General features: G+C 55.4%; 1 protein-coding gene across 1 annotated transcript in view; it reads left to right on the plus strand.

Annotated features, from left to right (window-relative positions):
- Positions 1 to 11286, plus strand: part of srcap (Snf2-related CREBBP activator protein) — a 117529-nt gene extending 106243 nt beyond the window's left edge. Inside the window, exons 31-32 of the mRNA XM_070870171.1 lie at positions 615 to 698; positions 5427 to 11286. Of these exons, the coding sequence (XP_070726272.1) occupies positions 615 to 698; positions 5427 to 8372 (3030 nt within the window). The 3' untranslated portion in view covers positions 8373 to 11286. The remainder of the gene's footprint in view (positions 1 to 614; positions 699 to 5426) is intronic.
- The last annotated feature ends 7245 nt before the right edge of the window (positions 11287 to 18531 follow it).

The raw sequence follows: 18531 nt of genomic DNA on the forward strand, positions 1-18531 counted from the left end.
GGTCGTGGGTTTGAGCCCCTCCCTCCCCTCCCCTCCCGTCCCCCCTCTCTCCCCCGCGGTGCAGATAGTTCTACCTATACTGCCCCTGCCCTGCCCCATCAGCCTCCCAGGCTCTTGCGAGACTTGCTCCTGTAATTTCACATCATTTCACGGAGCCCACAAGGCACTGTGTCTCTCGGGTGTCTCCCTCCCCGGTCACCAGTGAAAGACCGACGTTGGGTTTATTTAGCACCTTTCATCGCCGTGGAATATTCCAAAGCGCTTTACAGCCATTGAAGCACTATTTTTTGTTGGCAGCGTACTCCCGCTGTTGCAATGTCGGAAACGCGGCAGCCAATTTGCGCACAGCAAGCTCCCACAAACCGCAATATGCTGATGACCAGGTAGCATGCGACACAGGTTTACCCCTCAGACAAGATCAATAACAGACATGATCTGGTAATTAAAACATTGCTGTTTGTGGGCGCTTCAGGGCACAAATTGGCTGCTGCATTTCCTGTTTGCAACATTGACGACCCGTCTCTGGGGCTCTCCCGGCGCTCGGGCCCCCTTTCCCTCCCGACTCCCCCTGCCTCTGTGCTCTCTCTAATAATGCGTCCCCCTTTATCTCGCAGCTCACTCCAATCGAACGATACGCCATGAACTATCTGGAGGCATCTCTCGAAGCTGTCAGCAAAGAGGAATTGAAGCAGGCAGAGGTACGTGATTTTCAAACTTAGCGATTTTTCTGGGACCCCCACCACCTAGCCGTACGGACCAATCTCTCATCGGCCGCGACTCTTGCCTCTTTGCGGAGTTTAATCTATCGATGTCGAGTCGGGTCTGGGCCAGGTCGAAGCCTCTGACTTGTGCAGACAGTGCCCCCTGTACTGCCCCAACAGCCACCAGTCCCCCAGGCTGTGGCGAGACTCGCTCCTGTAGTTTTAACCACCTTTCACGGAGACCACAGCCACCGTGCATCTCCGGTAACACACTTCCCTGCTCCAGAGTCAGCAAGTCCCTATCCGAGCCCCACGTTACGTAGAAACATAGAAAATAGGTGCAGGAGTAGGCCATTCGGCCCTTCGAGCCTGCACCACCATTCAATATGATCATGGCTGATCATTCCCTCAGTACCCCATTCCTGCTTTCTCTCCATACCCCTTGATCCCTTTAGCCGTAAGGGCCACATCTAACTCCCTTTTGAATATATTTAGTGAATTGGCCTCAACAACTTTCTGTGGTAGAGAATTCCACAGGTTCACCACTCTCTGAGTAAAGAAGTTTCTCCTCATCTCGGTCCTAAATGGCTTACCCCTTATCCTTAGACTGTGTGACCCCTGGTTCTGGACTTCCCCAACATTGGGAACATTCTTCCTGCATCTAACCTGTCCAATCCCGTTAGAATTTTAGATGTTTCTATGAGATCCCCTCTCATCCTTCTAAATTCCAGTGAATATAAGCCCAGTCGATCCAGTCTCTCCTCATGTCAGTCCCGCCATCCCGGGAATCAGTCTGGTGAACCTTCGCTGCACTCCCTCACTAGCAAGAATGTCCTTCCTCAGATTAGGAGACCAAAACTGTACACAATATTCCAGGTGTGGCCTCACCAAGGCCCTGTACAACTGCAGTAAGACCTCCCTGCTCCTATACTCAAATCCTCTCGCTATGAAGGCCAACATGCCATTTGTCTTCTTCACCACCTGCTGTACCTGCATGCCAACCTTCAATGACTGATGTACCATGACACCCAGGTCTCGTTGCACCTCCCCTTTTCCTAATCTGTCACCATTCAGATAATCTGCCTTCGGGTTCCGCAGGGCTCAGTGCTGGGTCCCTTGCTTTTTGTGGTATATATCAATGACTTGGACTTGAATGTTGGGGGTATGATTAAGAAGTTTGCAGATGACACAAAAAATTGGCTTTGTGGTTGCTGGTGATGAAAGCTGCGGACTGCAGGAAGATATCGATGAACTGTTCAGGTTGGGCAGAACAGTGGCAAATGGATAAGTGTGAGGTAATGCATCTGGGGAGGTCTAACAAGGCGAGGGAATACACATTAAATGGTCGGACACTGAGAGGTGTAGAGGAACAGAGGGACCTTGGAGTGCAGGTCCACAGATCCCTGAAGGGAGCAGGCCAGGTAGATCAGGTGGTTAAGAAGGCACACGGGATACTTGCCTTTATTGGCCGAGGCATGGAATACAAGAGCAGGGGGGGTTATGCTTGAACTGTATAAAACACTGGGTTAGGCCACAGCTGGAGTACTGCGTGCAGTTCTGGTCACCACATTACAGGAAAGATGTGATTGCATTGGAGAGAGTACAGAGGAGATTTACCAGGATGTTGCCGGGACTGGAGAATTTTAGCGATGAGGAAAGATTGGATGGGCTGGGGTTGTTTTCTTTGGAACAGAGGAGGCTGAGGGGAGACCTGATTGAGGTGTATAAAATGATGAGGGGCCTGGATAGAGTGGATAGGATGGACCTGTTTCCCTTGGCAGAGGGGTCAACAACCAGGGGGCATAGATTTAAAGTAATTGGGGGGGTGTTTAGAGGGGATTTGAGGGGAAATGACTTCACCCAGAGGGCGGTGGGGGTCTGGGGCGGAACTCACGGCCTGAAAGGGTGGTAGAGGCAGAAACCCTCACCACATTTTAAAAAGTACTTGGATGTGCACCTGAAGTGCCGTAAACCTACAGGGCTATGGACCCAGAGCTGGAAAGTGGGATTGGGCTGGATAGCTCTTAGTCGGCCGGCACGGACACGATGGGCCGAATGGCCTCCCTCCGTGCTGTAAATGTCTGATTCTAAATGGCCGACCCCTGAGACTGTGACCCCTGGTTACACTCTCCAGCCCGGGGGAAATAGCCTCTCAGCATCTACCCTGTCAATCCCCCTCAGAATCTTATATGTTTCAATGTGATCACCTCTCGTTCTTATAAACTCCAGAGTATTGGCTCAATCTCTCCACAGCCCGCTCATCCCAGGAATCAATCTAGTGAACCTCTGCCTCCAAGGAGGTGTATCCTTCTTTGTCTAAGGAGACCAAAACTGTGCACTATTCCATGTGTGGAGTCTTTACAATTGTAGCAAGACTGCCTTACTCTTGTACTCCAGCCCCTTGCAATAAAGGCCAACATGCTATTTGCCTTCGTAACTGCTTGCTGTACATGCACGCTAGCTTTGTGTTTATTACACAAGGACACCCACATTTACAAGTTACTCCCCATTTAACAAATACTCTGTTTGTCTATTCTTCCTACCAAAGTGAATAACCTCAGATTTTCCCACATCTGCCACCTCACTGCCCACTCTCTGTCTATCCACCTCCCTTTGCAGTCACTGTGTGTCCTCCTCGCAGGTTACTGTCCCACCTAGCTTCGTATCTTGAAAGACTTGCATTTACATTACGCCTTTCGCAACCACCGGACGTCCCACAGTGCTTTACAGCCAATGAAGTACTTTTGGCGTGTAGTCCCTGTTGTAATGGGGCAGACAATTCGCAAGCTCCCACAAGCAGCAATATGATGATGAGCCAGATAATATTTATTTGTGATGCTGATTGAGGAATAAACAGTGGCCAGGACACCAGGGATAAACCCCACCCCCCCCCCTGCTCTTCTTCGAAATAGTGCCGTGGAATCTTCTACATCCATCCGAGAGGGCCGATTGGCTGTGAAGTCTTAGCCGAAAGATGGCACCTCCGACAGTGCAGCGCTCCCTCAGCACTGCACTGGAGGGTCAGCCGAGATTTCTGTGCTCAAGTCTCTGGAGTGGGATTTGAACCCACAACCTTCTGACTCAGTGCTGCCCACTGAGCCACAGCAGACACTGGCAGTCGGCACTCGCCAATCGTCAGTATTCATTGGCTGTGAAGTCCTTTGGGATGTCCCAAGCCCAGGAAAGCTGAAACGCAAGTTCCTTCCATCATCCCTTTCCTATCCTATCCTTCTGTCTTTCCCGCCCTTTTCTCTGGCTGCCTGTTAATTGCTCCTGTCTCCTCCTTTCCATTCCTTCGTCTCTCTCCTCCCTTTTTGTTTTCATAAGAAATAGGAGCAGGAGTCGGCCATACGGCCCCTCGAGCCTGCCTCCGCCATTCAAAAAGATCATGGCTGATCCGATCATGGACTCGGCTCCACTTCTCCGCCCGCTCCCCATAACCCTTGAGTCTCATTCAAAAATCTGTCCATCTCCACCTTAAATATATTCAATGCCCCAGCCTCCACAGCTCTCTGGGGCAGAGAATTCCACAGATTTACAACCCTCTGAGAGAAGAAATTCCTCCTCATCTCAGTTTTAAATGGGCGGCCCCTTATTCTATGCCCCCTAGTTCTAGATTCCCCCATGAGGGGAAACATCCTCTCTGCATCTACCCTGTCGAGCCCCTTCAGAATCTTACACATTTCAATAAGATCACACCTCTTCTAAACTCCAATGAGTACAGGCCCAACCTGCTCAATCTTTCTCCATAAGACAACCCCTTCATCTCGAGAATCAACCGAGTGAACCACCTTTGATCATCATTATCATAGGCAGTCCCTCGGAATCGAGGAAGACTTGCTTCCACTCTTAACATGAGTCCTTAGGTGGCTGAACAGTCCAATACGAGAGCCACAGTCCCTGTCACAGGTGGGACAGACAGACGTTGAGGGAAAGGGGAGGGTGGGACTGGTTTGCCGCACGCTTCTTCCGCTGCCTGCGCTTGGTTTCTGCGCGCTCTCGGCGACGAGACTCGAGGTGCTCAGCGCCCTCCCGGATGCACTTCCTCCACTGAGGGGCGGACTGGTCTTTGGGCCAGGGACTCCCAGGTGTCGGTGGGGGATGTTGCACTTTATATCAGGGAAGCTTTGAGGGTGGTTCCTTGTAACGTTTCCTCTGCCCACCCTTTGGCCCGTTTGCCCGTGAAGGAGTTCCGAGTAGAGCGCTTGCTTTTGGAGTCTCGTGTCTGGGGGGGACATGCGGACAATGTGGCCCTGCCCAGCGGAGCTGGCCGAGTGTGGTCAGTGCTTCGATGCTGGGGATGTCGGGCCTGGTCGAGGACGCTAACGTTGGTGCGTCTGTCCTCCCGGGGGATTTGCAGGATCTTGCGGAGACATCGTTGGTGGTATTTCTCCAACGACTTGAGGTGTCTACTGTACACGGTCCGTGTCTCTGAGCCACACAGGAGGGCGGGTATCACTACAGTCCTGTGGACCATGAGCTCGGTGGTGGATTTGAGGGCCTGGTCTTCAAACACTCTTCCTCAGGCGGCCGAAGGCTGCACTGGAGGCGGTGTTGAACCTTCTATGAACTGCCTCTGATGCAAGTATATCCTTAAATAGGGAGGCCCTTTTATTGCTGACAAAATGCTCCCTCTGAGTCAGTGTGTGCTGGGCGTGTGAAGGGCAGAGCCTCAATACTGATTTATCTCCGTTTGTCACCCCCCCCCCCCCCCCCCCCCCACAGGAGCAGGTGGAGGCAGCACGCAAGGACTTAGACCAGGCCAAGGATGAGGTGTGGAAGTGGACAGAGGAGGACGAGCGGCGGCTGAGCGAGGAGCTGCACGTCAGGAGGCAGAAGAAGGCCCGACACCCAGCCAAGGCCCAGGGGGAGCGGCCCAGCACTCGGATGAGCGAGCGCCTCCGGGAGGCGCGGCTGAGCGCGCGGGAGGCGGAGAGCGGCGGCGGGGGGGCGGGCGGCCCCCTCGAGGCCCCGGCGGCCCTGCCCAAGGAGCTTGACAGCCGCCTGCTGCGCTACGAGGCGCCCTCCCGCGACCTGCAGATCCACATCAGCACCGAGCTGCCCGACGAGATATTCGAGGAGGAGCCGGCCGCCCCCGTGGAGCCCCTGACCGCCGCAGACTCCCCGGGGCCGGAGGAACCCGTGCTGGCCGGAGCCCCGGAGCCGGCTGAGCCGAAGCCCAAGGAGGGCGCGCCGCGGGATTCTGAGCCACCGCTGCTCGGGCCCAGCCCCGTGACCAACGGGGGCGACGTTCTCCGGGACGCGCCGCCCCCAACCCCCCAGGAACCGGCCGTGGACCAGTCGCTGGCCGGAGTTGAGGCCCCGTCGGCGGTGGAGGAAGCGATCCCCCCGAAGGCCGGGACCTCGGCCGGCGGGCCAGAGCCGGGAGCCACGGCGGGACGAGGGGAGCCCGGGCCCGAGGGCAGGCCCCTCGCGCTCGGCCCGGCCGCCCATCCCGACGCTCCCCTGACAGGCAACCGTCTGAAGGGGAACGCGGCCCCGCAGCTCCAAGATGGCAGCGGTCTGGCTCCCAACGGCCCCAGCTTCGAGAGAGCCGAAGGTCATGGGTCGCAGGAGGAGGAGGGCATCCCAAGGACATTGGTTGCCGCAGATTCAGGAAGTCAAAGGTCGCAGGAGCACATCCCAAGGGCATTGGTTACCGTGGATACGGGCAGTCAAATGTCGGAGGAATGTATCCCAAGGACATTGGTTACCGTGGATACGGGCAGTCAAAGGTCGGAGGAATGTATCCCAAGGACATTGGTTACCGTGGATACGGGCAGTCAAAGGTCGGAGGAATGTATCCCAAGGACATTGGTTACCGTGGATACGGGCAGTCAAAGGTCGGAGGAATGTATCCCAAGGACATTGGTTACCGTGGATACGGGCAGTCAAAGGTCGGAGGAATGTATCCCAAGGACATTGGTTACCGTGGATACGGACAGTCAAAGGTCAGAGGAATGTATCCCAAGGACATTGGTTACCGTGGATACGGGCAGTCAAAGGTCGGAGGAATGTATCCCAAGGACATTGGTTACCGTGGATACGGACAGTCAAAGGTCGGAGGAATGTATCCCAAGGACATTGGTTACTGTGGATACGGGCAGTCAAAGGTCGGAGGAATGTATCCCAAGGACATTGGTTGCCGTGGATACAGACAGTCCAGAGCGGGTCCTGAATGATGCGGCCGATCGACAGGTGGAAGGCCAATGGCCGGAGGAATTGCTCGAGCCCGGCCCGACCGTGAACCGGGCGACGGAGGAAGAGCGATCCAGCGAGCCGACGGCAGGAGGACAGGAGGAGGGTGGGGCGGCGGCTGGCGACCCTTCGCCCCGCGGCGACCCTTCGCCCCGCGGCTTCGCGGTCTGCGCGGCGGTGGGAGGGGAGGAGCCTGTGGCGCCCCAGGCTGCCGGAGGTGACGGGTCAGCGAGCCAAGCGGGCGGCCGGGAGCCGGAGCTGAAGCCGCCGGCCTCTGGCGGGGAGCCGGTCCCGGCGGCCAGCGCCGATCGGCCGGTCAGCGGCGGCCGGGAGAAGAAGCGGAGGAGGACGGCGGACCAGGAGCTGCTGATTGGTGGAGCCGGCAGCGAGGCGTGTGCCCAGGTGATGGCCACGGTGCTGCGCAAGGTCCCCGGGCGCATCAACGTCATCGTCGAGCGGCGGGAGCCCACCAAGCGGACGCGGCGAGCCACACCACCGGCCGCGGGCGGGAGCGAGGCCGCCAGCCGCGAACCCCCTGCCCCCCAGCACCCGCGCAGCGCCAGGTGGCAGGGCCCGAGCGGCGAGTCGGGCAGCGAGGCCGAGGGCCGCCAGCCTCCGGCCAAAAGGCCGCGGCCGGCCGAATTGGCCGAGGGCCCGAGCCCGGACACGGGCGGAGAGAGTCCAGCCGCCCCGGCTCCGGAGCAGGCCCGCAGGAGGGCCCGGGCACTCAGCTCTTCTTCCTCCTCCTTGTCCTCGGAGGAACGGCCCGGCCCGGCGGGAGTGTCTCTGGCCTCCCGGGACGTCCCGACCCCCAGGTCCACCCGCCAGCGGCCCGGGGACCTGGTGCCGCCTCTGGAGCGTCGCCGCTACAAACCCCGGGGGCAAAGGGCGCTGCCCCGAGAGTCCGCGGGGCAGGAGGAGGCGGGAGGCGGGGAGCCCAAGCGCAGGAGAGGCCGGTCCGTCGGGGACGAGGCCCCCAGTGTCCGGGACTCCTCCTCCTCCTCCTCCTCCTCCTCCTCCTCCTCCCCCTCGCCCACTGCCACCCCGGACCGCGTCCTGCGCAGCCTGACCGCAGCGGCCGCCGTGGCAGCCACCACGCCCGCCGCCAACACCCGCTCGGCCCGCGGCGGCTCCCCCCAGCCGCCTCCCCCGCCCGCCGCCAAGAGGAAAGGGCGGCCCCCCTCCGCCTCCCCTCCCCCGCTCCCCTGCCCGCGCGGCCGACCGCCCAAGGCCAAGAGCAGCCCGCTCCCTCCTCCCCCTCCCGGCTCCCCCAGGCGAGGCCGGCCCCCCAAGAGAGGCCGGCCCCCCAACCGCCCACCGGCGGGGGAGGAGCAGCAGCAGCAGCAGGAGCAGCCGCTGCATCGTCGGAGGGGCCGGCCCCCGGCCACGCCCCCCACCCCCCCGAAGAGGCGGGGCAGACCCCCGTCGGCCAGCCTTAGTTGTGAGAGAGCGGGCCACAAACCCAAGACTTGATGCGCGCCGGAGGGAGGTCGCGAGGGGCGCTGGGCACAGTGAGACGGACTCTCGTGTGCAATACATGCTGTCGGTGTGGTGGGTACCAGGCCCGGGGAGGGGAGGGAGGGGAGGGAGGGGCGGGGGGGGGGGCGATTCTCGCGCTGGTTAGTGGTCGAGAGCTCTCGAGGACTCGCAGCATTCCTTTCAACTTAAATATTCCACTGAGCAGCTCTGCCCCTCTCTTTTCCCCCCGCCCCGTCCCCCCCCCCGAGATATCAATGCTGAACCTCGTGGTTTATCTTTACACTCCCCCCATTCGGGCTCATCTGCAAGGTCGGGACCCGGTGGTCGGACCCCGTTCGGGCGAGGAGCTTTCTCGTTCACAGGTCAAGCGGAAACTGGTGTTTGTGTTACCTCTGACCGTTTCCCACACCCCCCCCCCCGTGTATCTGGAGGTTCTTAAACCCCCCCCCCCCCCCCTCACCCTCCTCCCTGAACTGTGTTTGTGTGTATGCCTTACATTTGCAGTATCTCTCTCTCTCTCTCTCTCTCCTGTCCTGCCCCACGGATTGTCGAGCGATTGCTTTGGGGCTGTCACAATCTCGATGCTTATCCTGCAGATTTTGGCTGGGGAGGGTCTCGCTCGCTCTCTTTTCCTTTTTATTTTAAACTGCACACTTCAGCAAAATTTAATGGTGGACCTAAATATTTGAGCGAGTTGGCGGGTGTTTTGCGATGTTCATTAGCGCGCTCTCTCTTTCTCCCTCGTCCTTTCCTGTGGCTGTCTTCACTCCCACCATCTGCAAACTCCCCTTTCTCTTGTTTCCTCCTTCTGACTCCCCGGTTCCCTGGCACGCACTCCCGAGTGCTCCCTCCTTCTCTGGAGCCCTCACTCGCTCCCCTCACCCACCCCCCCCCAGTCCAACCTCCAGCTCGCTCGATCTCTCCTGCACACGCTTTCTCTCTCGTGCGTGTGCTCTCTGTGCCTCTGGTCCTATCTGTATCACTCCTCCTCTCTTCTCTTCTCCCCCCCCCCCCTCTGCCTCCTCCTCCTCCCCCCACCTCTGCCTCCTCCTCCTCCCCCCCTCTCTGCCTCCTCCTCCCCCCCCCTCTCTGCCTCCTCCCTCTCCCCCCCCTCTCTGCCTCCTCCCTCCCCCCCCTCTCTGCCTCCTCCTCCCCCCCCCTCTCTGCCTCCTCCCTCTCCCCCCCCCTCTCTCTCTCTCTCCCTGGCTCACTCGCTCTGGATAACATTGGTGCAAGTCTACAGTCGCCTCACCGGGATCGGATTTCCCTTTCCGCCTCTCTGTACCGTGTACACTATCTCTTGACCCGCTTGGCTGCCCAGGACGGCGGAACGTTACTGTGAAGGGCCTCCCCGGGGACACTGCCCCTCCGCGGCCCACTCCCGCATCGCGGAGCACGTGGGCCTCGGTGCCCGTGTCCTCTGCGTAACCTCCGGCGCGAGTTTGCGCCGGTCAATTGTCCAGCGAGCCACGAGACTTTGAAAGAAGCGTTGCTGTGTCTCTCGCTCTTTCCCCCACGCCCCTTGGAGTTACACTGGTCCCACACGCTGTAAGGATTTCTTCCTGGGGACTTCCCCCCCCCCCCCCCCCCCCCCCCCCCGTGTCTCGGTTCAGCCCCTGGGATCGAGGACAGTATCTTGCTCCCTGTTAACCTCCCCCACCTCACCACGTTGCTCTGAGTTTTATTTAGTTCGTTTCGTGTGTGTGTGTGTGTGTGTGTGCGCGCATTTTATTTGGGGGTGCTTTAAACTCCAGCGAGAGTGGTGTTGGCGGGGGTGGGGCGTGTGGTTCTCTCGTACTGTGGGTTTGTCGGACTACCGTTGGAAGGACTGACTTGGGGCCCCTTGCCTATCCCTCTGCTCAACCCCCTCTCCCCCTTGCCTATCCCTCTGCTCAACCCCCTCTCCCCCTTGCCAGTGTTGACCTGTGACCCTCTCACACCCCCCCACCCCAGCACATGGGTGCCTCATCTGTCCAGAGCCAGGTCTCTATTTCAGCCCCTCTTTCCCCCCCCCCCCCCCCACCCCACCTTTAACGTTAAGCCTGGTCCGGGCGCGAAGATAGAAAGGGGAAGCTCCGAGAGGAGGAAGGGCGGTGGGCCATTAGTCACTCTGTTCGATATCAAATGACCCACCGTCTTGTCGCCTGGATGTCCGTCGGGGTTAGGTGGATGAGGGGGCGTGGGGTGTGTGAGGGTTGCTCGAGCCGTTGTAAAAGGTCGCCTTATCCCCCCCCCCCCCCCCCCCCCAGAGCCTGCAGAACAAGTTGTTGTTTTTTCTTCCTGTGAGCGCTCGTGTCCAGCTTTCCAACTGCTCACATTTTGTTGACTCTTCTGAATTATGTGACCAAACATTTCGAGGCGGAGTGTGTGCGCCGCCTGAGCTCGCCGGGGGGGGGGGGGCGGGAGAAGCGAGTGAGGGAGGGGTGGGGGAGATATAGAGGGTGGGGTTCAGCCTCCTGCTCGGTAAGCGGACGTCCCAGTTCGAGATGGTGCGTGGACTATTATTGTTTGTTGCAGGCGGACAGGGAGCGAGAGATTGGGGGTGGGGGAGTAACTGAAGTGCTATTCCCGGGCCCCCCCCCCTCCTCGTGTGCGTCTCTCTCTCTCTCCAGAAATCTAGCTGTTTTAATTATGTAATTATCTGAAATGAGAAAGTTCGATTTGTGCTCCTTTGTACAGCAATTTTGTTTGGGGAGGACAGGGGGGGGGTAATTGTTCTCTTCAAACCCTTTCCTCCCTCCTTCCCAGCCCCTCTCCTTCCCTCACCCCTCCCTTCCCCTTGTATTATATATATGTATCTTTTGAATAAAATCTATGCAAAGATTATTTTGTATGGAAAGTGAGGAATTGTCCACATGTGCGACAGGGGAATAAATGAACAAAAATTAAACAAAAACACAAAATACAACGACGATCGGGCTGTTTCATTGGTGCCTTTATTCCTGTATCATGTTTAAGCTGTACCCGGGGGAGAGAACGATCGATAGCACCCCAGGAATCTGCTGTGATCATATGGAAGGGTATTTTGTTTAATTCAGTACAGCACGGGGTTAGATACAGAGTAAAGCTCCCTCTACACTGTCCCATCAAACACTCCCAGGGCAGGTACAGGGGTTAGATACAGAGTAAAGCTACCTCTACACTGTCCCATCAAACACTCCCAGGGCAGGTACAGCACGGGGTTAGATACAGAGTAAAGCTCCCTCTACACTGTCCCATCAAACACTCCCAGGGCAGGTACAGGGGGTTAGATACAGAGTAAAGCTCCCTCTACACTGTCCCATCAAACACTCCCAGGGCAGGTACATAACATCAGAAATAGGAGCAGAAGTAGGCCCCATGTCCCTCGAGCCTGCTCCACCATTCAATAAGATCACGGCTGATGATTGACCTCAACTCCACTTTCCCGCCCGATCTCCATATCCCTTGATTTCCCCTAGACTCCAAAAATCTATCGATCTCGGCCTTGAATATATTCAGCAATTCACCATCCACAGCCCTCTGGAGCAGAGAATTCCAAAGATTCACAGTCCTCTGAGTGAAGAAATTCCTCCTCGTATCTGTCTTAAATGGCAGATGCTGAGACTGTGACCCCTAGTTCTAGACACCAGCCAGAGGAATGAAAGAAAAAAAATCTTCTGTTTGAATGAGATCACCACTCATGCTTCTAAACTCCAGAGAGCATAGGCCCACGCTACACTATCTCTCCTCATAGGACAGCCCCCTCATCCCCGGAATCAATCGAGCGAACCTCTTGTACCCCCTCCAAGGCAAGTATACCCTAAGATAAGGAGACCCAAATGCCACAGTACGCCAGGTGTGGCCTCATTAAGGCCCTGTACAATTGCAGCGAGGCTTCCTTACTTTAACACTCCAACCCCTTTGCGATAAAGGCCCTTCTGATTGCTTGCTGTACTTGCATGTTATCTTTGTTTGTCTTGTTCAAGGACACCCAAATCTCTAAATGCCAACATTTTAAAGTTTCTCCCCATTTAAAAAAAAAAATAACCTGTTTTTCTATTATTCCTACCAAAGTGAATAACCTCCGATTTACCCACATTATAATCCATCTGCCACCTTACTTCCCACTCACTTAGTCTATCTATATCTCTTTGCAGATGCTTTAGTGTTCTTCTCAGCTTACTGTCCCACCTAGCTTTGTCTCATCAGCAAACGTGGATACTTTGCATTCGATTCCTTCATCCAAGTCATTCATATAAATATTAAATAGCTGAGGCCCCAGCACTGATCCCTGTGGCACCCCACTAGTTACTGCCTGCCAACCTGAAACAGACCCATTTATATCCTACTCTCTTTTCTGTCTGTTAACCAATCCTCTATCCATGGTAATATATTACCTCCAATCCCATGAGCCCTTATCTTGTGTAATAACCTTTTACGTGGCACCATATTGAATGCTTTTGGAAATCCAAGTATACTACCTCCACTGGTTCCCCATTATCTATCCTGCTGGCTACATCCTCAAAAAACTCAATAAATTTGTCAAACATGATTTCCCTTAACACCATGCGGTCTCTGCCTAATCATGTTATGATCATCAAAGTGCCCTGATACCACACTTGCTTAACAATGGATTCCAGCATTTTCCTGACAAATGATGTCAGGCTAACTGACCTGTAGGTCCCATTTTTCTCTCCCTCCTTTGTTGAATAGCAGTGTTATATTTGGTGGAACCGTTTCTAGAATCGAGGGAATTTTAAATAATCAAACCCAATGCATCCACAATCTCTGCAGCCACCTCTTTCAGAACCCAGAGATGTAGGCTGCAAGTCCAGGGGATTTGTCGGCTATTAGTCCCAATAGCTTCTCTAGCACTCTCTCTCCACTTAAATTAATTACATTTAAGTTCCTCACCCTCATTAGACCCTTGGTTCCCCACCATTTCATGTAAGCTTTTTGCACATTCTACTGTGAAGACAGATACAAAATATTTGTTTAATGTTTCTGCCAATCTCTGTAACGTGGTTAGATACAGAGTAAAGCTCCCTCTACACTGTCCCATCAAACATTCCCAGGGGCAGGTACAGGGGGTTAGATACAGAGTAAAGCTCCCTCTACACTGTCCCATCAAACACTCCCAGGGCAGGTACAGGGGGGTTAGATACAGAGTAAAGCTCCCTCTACACTGTCCCATCAAACACTCCCAGGGCAGGTACAGCACGGGGTTAGATACAGAGTAAAGCTCCCTCTACACTGTCCCATCAAACACTCCCAGGGCAGGTACAGGGGGTTAGATACAGAGTAAAGCTCCCTCTACACTGTCCCATCAAACACTCCCAGGGCAGGTACAGGGGGTTAGATACAGAGCAAAGCTCCCTCTACACTGTCCCATCAAACACTCCCAGGGCAGGTACAGCACAGGGTTAGATACAGAGTAAAGCTCCCTCTACACTGCCCCATCAAACACTCCCAGGTGTGAAACTGCGTGTTGTGGACTGCGGCCGATGACTGATACTTCGACCTCTGCGTAGCGAAGGTAAGTGGAGGCAACTGGCATGTGCCAAAAAATGATACAGCCCACCCTGATCAGAACCCTAATGTTTTTGTGCGGAGTAGGTGGTGAGGCCCATTCTCCGACAGGATGCCGCCACTTTGGGTCGTGCGAGCAGGGAGTGAGCCTGAAGACTGGACTATTGAGGGATCCTTACATGGGGAGAGGGGGTTGTTGCGTTGCAGACCCAGGCATGATTTTTCGGGAAACGGTGAAGTGGCGAATAACATCGGAGACTAATAGCGCCTCCCCCACCCAGGGGTCCCAACGGTGGCACAATGTCCTTGGCGATGCAAACACCTGTGATGTACCAAAACACCTTTGCACATACTAGTGCAATGTATGCCAAACTTCTGCATAAGGGTGTGCAGTGTATGAAAACACATTTGCCTGCACTTGTACCGAACTCATTTGCAAAAGGGTGTGCAGTGTATTAGAATAATTTTTGCACGTAGGTGATGGATTAAATCTCCTCGGCCCCCACGTGGAATGTGTTGCCTCCAGTTGGCTGTCTTTGTGACTCTGGGTCAGGCCAATCGAAGCATATTTGTTCATTCCTGGAATGTGGGCGTCGCTGGCATTTATTTATTGCCCATCCCTAATTGCCCTCGAGAAGGTGGTGGTGAGCCGCCGCCTTGAACCGCTGCAGGCTGTGTGGTGAAGGTGCTCCCACAGTGCTATTGGGGAGGGAGTTCCAGGATTTTGCCTCAGCGACAAAGAAGGAACGGCCGATATATTTCCAAGTCAGAGGGCAGACAGTGGGGCGGGAGGGAGGGAAAGAGGGCAGACACTGCAGAAGGGAAAGGAGCAATCTGTGGGGGCGGAGAAGAGAGGAGATGATGGCAGGAGAGGTGAGAACAGAGACGTTGAGGGAGGGAGGGGATGGCCAGGGATGCAAGTGTAGGGGAGGGAGAAGAGGGGAATTTAGGGGAGGGAAGTGTGGGGGGGGGGGGGGGGGAGAACGGGTGTATAGGTAAGGGGAATTTAGCAGAGGGAATGTAGGGGAAGAGTCGTGTGGGGAGGAGAGGGGATTGAAGGGCAAGGTGAGTGTAGTGTAGGGAAGGGAGAATAGAACAACAGTGATTTAGTGAGCATTGGGATATGGAGCATCCTGGCTGTACTGGCAGCAGGAATGTTGGCCTGGATTATGGGGACTTGAGTCTCTGCAGTGGGTCGGGCTCAGACCCATGACCTGACGCGGTAGGCAAGAGAGTGTGACCCACTGTGCCACGCCTGACTTCCAACGCACCCCTGTCCGGCAGGCCATTTCCTGCCCTCCATAAACTTGAGGTCATCCAAAACTCCGCTGCCCATGTCCTAAGTCGCACCAAGTGCCATTCACCCCCCGTGCTCGCTGAACTACATTTGCTTAGCCGTCCAGCAACTCCTCAACTTTGTGGCCCTCATCCCCATTTTATCTCTCCTGCCATTCAACCCTCCGAGATCTCTGCACTCCTCTAATCCTGGCCTCTTGCACATCCGCCGATTTTTATTGCTCCACCATTGGCAGCTCTGGAATTCCCTCCCTCTCTCCCACCTTTAAGAAGCTCCTTAAAACCGATCACTGACTAGGCTTTTGTCCATATCTCCCCTTAAGGCTTGGTATCAAATTTTGTTTCCGATTACTGCTCATATGATAAGCGCCTTGGGGTATGTATCTTTACTCAGCTGTCATGCTGGGGTGAGCTAGCATTAGTTGATAGGATTCCATAGGATATATGGCACAGAAACAGGCCATTCGGGCCATCTACCCATGCCAGCGTTTATGCCCCACTCGAGCCTCCCAGCTTTCCTCATCTAAATATCAGCATAACCCTCTATTCCCTTCTCCCTCATATGCTTGTCTCGTCATCATTATAGGCAGTCCCTCGGAATCGAGGAAGACTTGCTTCCACTCTTAGCATGAGTTCTTCGGTGGCTGAACAGTCCAATACAGGAACCAGAGTCCCTGATACAGGTGGGACAGACGTTGAGGGTAAGGGAGGGTGGGACTGGTTTGCCACGCGCTCCTTCCGCTGCCTGCGCTTGGTTTCTGCACGCTCTCGGCAACGAGACTCGAGGTGCTCAGCGCCCTCCCGGATGCACTTCCTCCACTTAGGGCGGTCTTTGGGCCCAGAGACTCCCAGGTGTCGGTGGGGATGTTGCACTTTATCAGGGAGGATTTGAGGGTGGTCCCTGTAACGTTTCCTCTGCCCGCCCTTTGGCTCGTTTGCCGTGAAGGAGTTCCAAGTAGAGCGCTTGCTTTGGGGAGTCTCGTGTCTGGCATGCGAACTATGTGGCCTCAACCATTCCCTGTGGCAGCGAGTTCCACATTCTCACCACTCTCTGGGTGAAGAAGTTTCTTCTGAATTCCCTGTTGGATTTCTTGGGGCCTATCTTGTATTTGATGGCCTCTAGTTATGCTCTTCCCCACAATTGGCAACATTCTCTCTCTATCCACTCGATCAAAACCTTTTCATAATTTTAAAGGCCACCCCTCAGCCTTTTTTCAAGTGAAAAGAGACCCAGCCTGTTCATCCTTTCCTGATAGGTATACCCTAGCGTTTCGGGTATCATCCTTGTAAATCTTCTCTACACCCTCTCCACTGCCTCTACGTCCTTTCTAGAATCTGGCGACCAGAACTGTACGCAGTGCTCCAACTGTAGTCTAACCAAGATCCGATACAGGTTCAGCATAACTTCCATACTTTTCAATTCTATACCTCTCGAGATGAACCCTAGTGCTTGTTTTTTTTAAAATATATGGCCTTGCTAACCTGTGTCGCAACCGTTAGCAATTTGTACTGACGTTCCTCTCCCCCACCTACACTCGTACCCTCCAAGTCATAAGTGACCTCCCTATTTTTCAAAATGTAATCTCACATTTATCTGTTAAACTTCATTTGCCAATTCGATGCCCATTCTGCAGCTTAGTTTAATTCCTTATTTTCAAATCCCTCCATGGTCTCGCCCCCTCCCTATCTCTGCAATCTTCTCCAACCCCCCGAGATCTCTGCGTTCCTCTAATTCTACCCTCTTGAGCATCCCTGATTAGAATCGCTCCACCCTCGGTGGCCGTGCCTTCAGTTGCCTGGGCCCCAAGCTCTGGAACTCCCTCCCTAAACCTCTGCACCCCTTTCCTCCTTCAAGACACTCCTTAAAACCGACCTTAAAGGTGCTACATTAAAGGTGCTATATAAATACTTGTTTGAAGGGGGTGAAGGTCGGTCGGTGAAATTTACAGCAGGGAAGGAGGCCATTTCGGCCCAGCGTGTCCGCAACGGCCGACAAAGAGCCATCCCAGCCTAATCCCACTTTCCAGCTCCTGGTCTGTAGCCCTGTCGGTTACGGCACTTCACAATTAAACGGTGGAAGGTCCCTCCCAATTCGATACGGGGTGGGGGGGTGACGAAAGACTGTCGATGGACAGAAGTCAATCTCCCTGGATTCCAACATAACAATGGCATCGTTCTCTTCCACCGTTTCAGGAAACAAAACCTGCAAATCTCCTCATCAATCGAGAGATCTCAGTCAACACTCAAGTGATTTGAAGTCACATCCTCTACATCATGAGATTTTATTTACATCTTGTAGCATTCTCATTGGAGCAAACATGTTGCACCAACCCCTCCTACAATCCCCTCACCGCGCGCTCTGGGCCCTTACTCTCTCAGTACATTATTTTGTAGTGTCGTCACCGTTGAAATGTAGGAAACGCGGCAGCCAATTTGTGCACAGCAATTTGACCATGAGTGTTTTGTTTTAGCGATGTTGGTTGGGGGATAAATTAGCCCCATGATACCGGCGAGAACTCCCCTGGCTCTTCTTGCAACAGTGGCTGTGGGATCTTTTACATCCAGCTGAGGGGGCAGACGGGACCCCGGGTTAACTTCTCATCCAAAAGTTGGCACCTCCGACAGTGCGGCACTCCCTCAGTACCGCCCCTCCGACAGTGCGGCACTCCCTCAGTACTGCCCCTCCCACAGTGCGGCCCTCCCTCAGTACTGCCCCTCCCACAGTGCAGTGCTCCCTCAGTACTGCCCCTCCCACAGTGCGGTGCTCCCTCAGTATTGCCCCTCCGACAGTGCGGCACTCCCTCAGTACTGCCCCTCCCACAGTGCGGCCCTCCCTCAGTACTGCCCCTCCGACAGTGCAACACTCCCTCAGTACTACCCCTCCCTCAGTATTGCCCCTCCGACAGTGCGGCGCTCCCTCAGTACTGCCCCTCCCACAGTGCGGCACTCCCTCAGTACTGCCCCTCCCACAGTGCAGTGCTCCCTCAGTACTGCCCCTCCCACAGTGCAACACTCCCTCAGTACTACCCCTCCCTCAGTACTGCCCCTCCCACAGTGCAGTGCTCCCTCAGTACTGCCCCTCCCACAGTGCGGCACTCCCTCAGTACTGCCCCTCCCACAGTGCAGTGCTCCCTCAGTACTGCCCCTCCCACAGTGCAACGCTCCCTCAGTACTGCCCCTCCCACAGTGCAACACTCCCTCAGTACTGCCCCTCCCACAGTGCAACGCTCCCTCAGTACTGCCCCTCCCACAGTGCAACACTCCCTCAGTACTACCCCTCCCTCAGTACTGCCCCTCCCACAGTGCAGTGCTCCCTCAGTACTGCCCCTCCCACAGTGCGGCACTCCCTCAGTACTGCCCCTCCCAC

The sequence above is a fragment of the Pristiophorus japonicus genome, unplaced genomic scaffold (genome assembly GCF_044704955.1).
Source record: "Pristiophorus japonicus isolate sPriJap1 unplaced genomic scaffold, sPriJap1.hap1 HAP1_SCAFFOLD_118, whole genome shotgun sequence".
In the NCBI taxonomy this organism is placed as follows: domain Eukaryota; kingdom Metazoa; phylum Chordata; class Chondrichthyes; family Pristiophoridae; genus Pristiophorus; species Pristiophorus japonicus.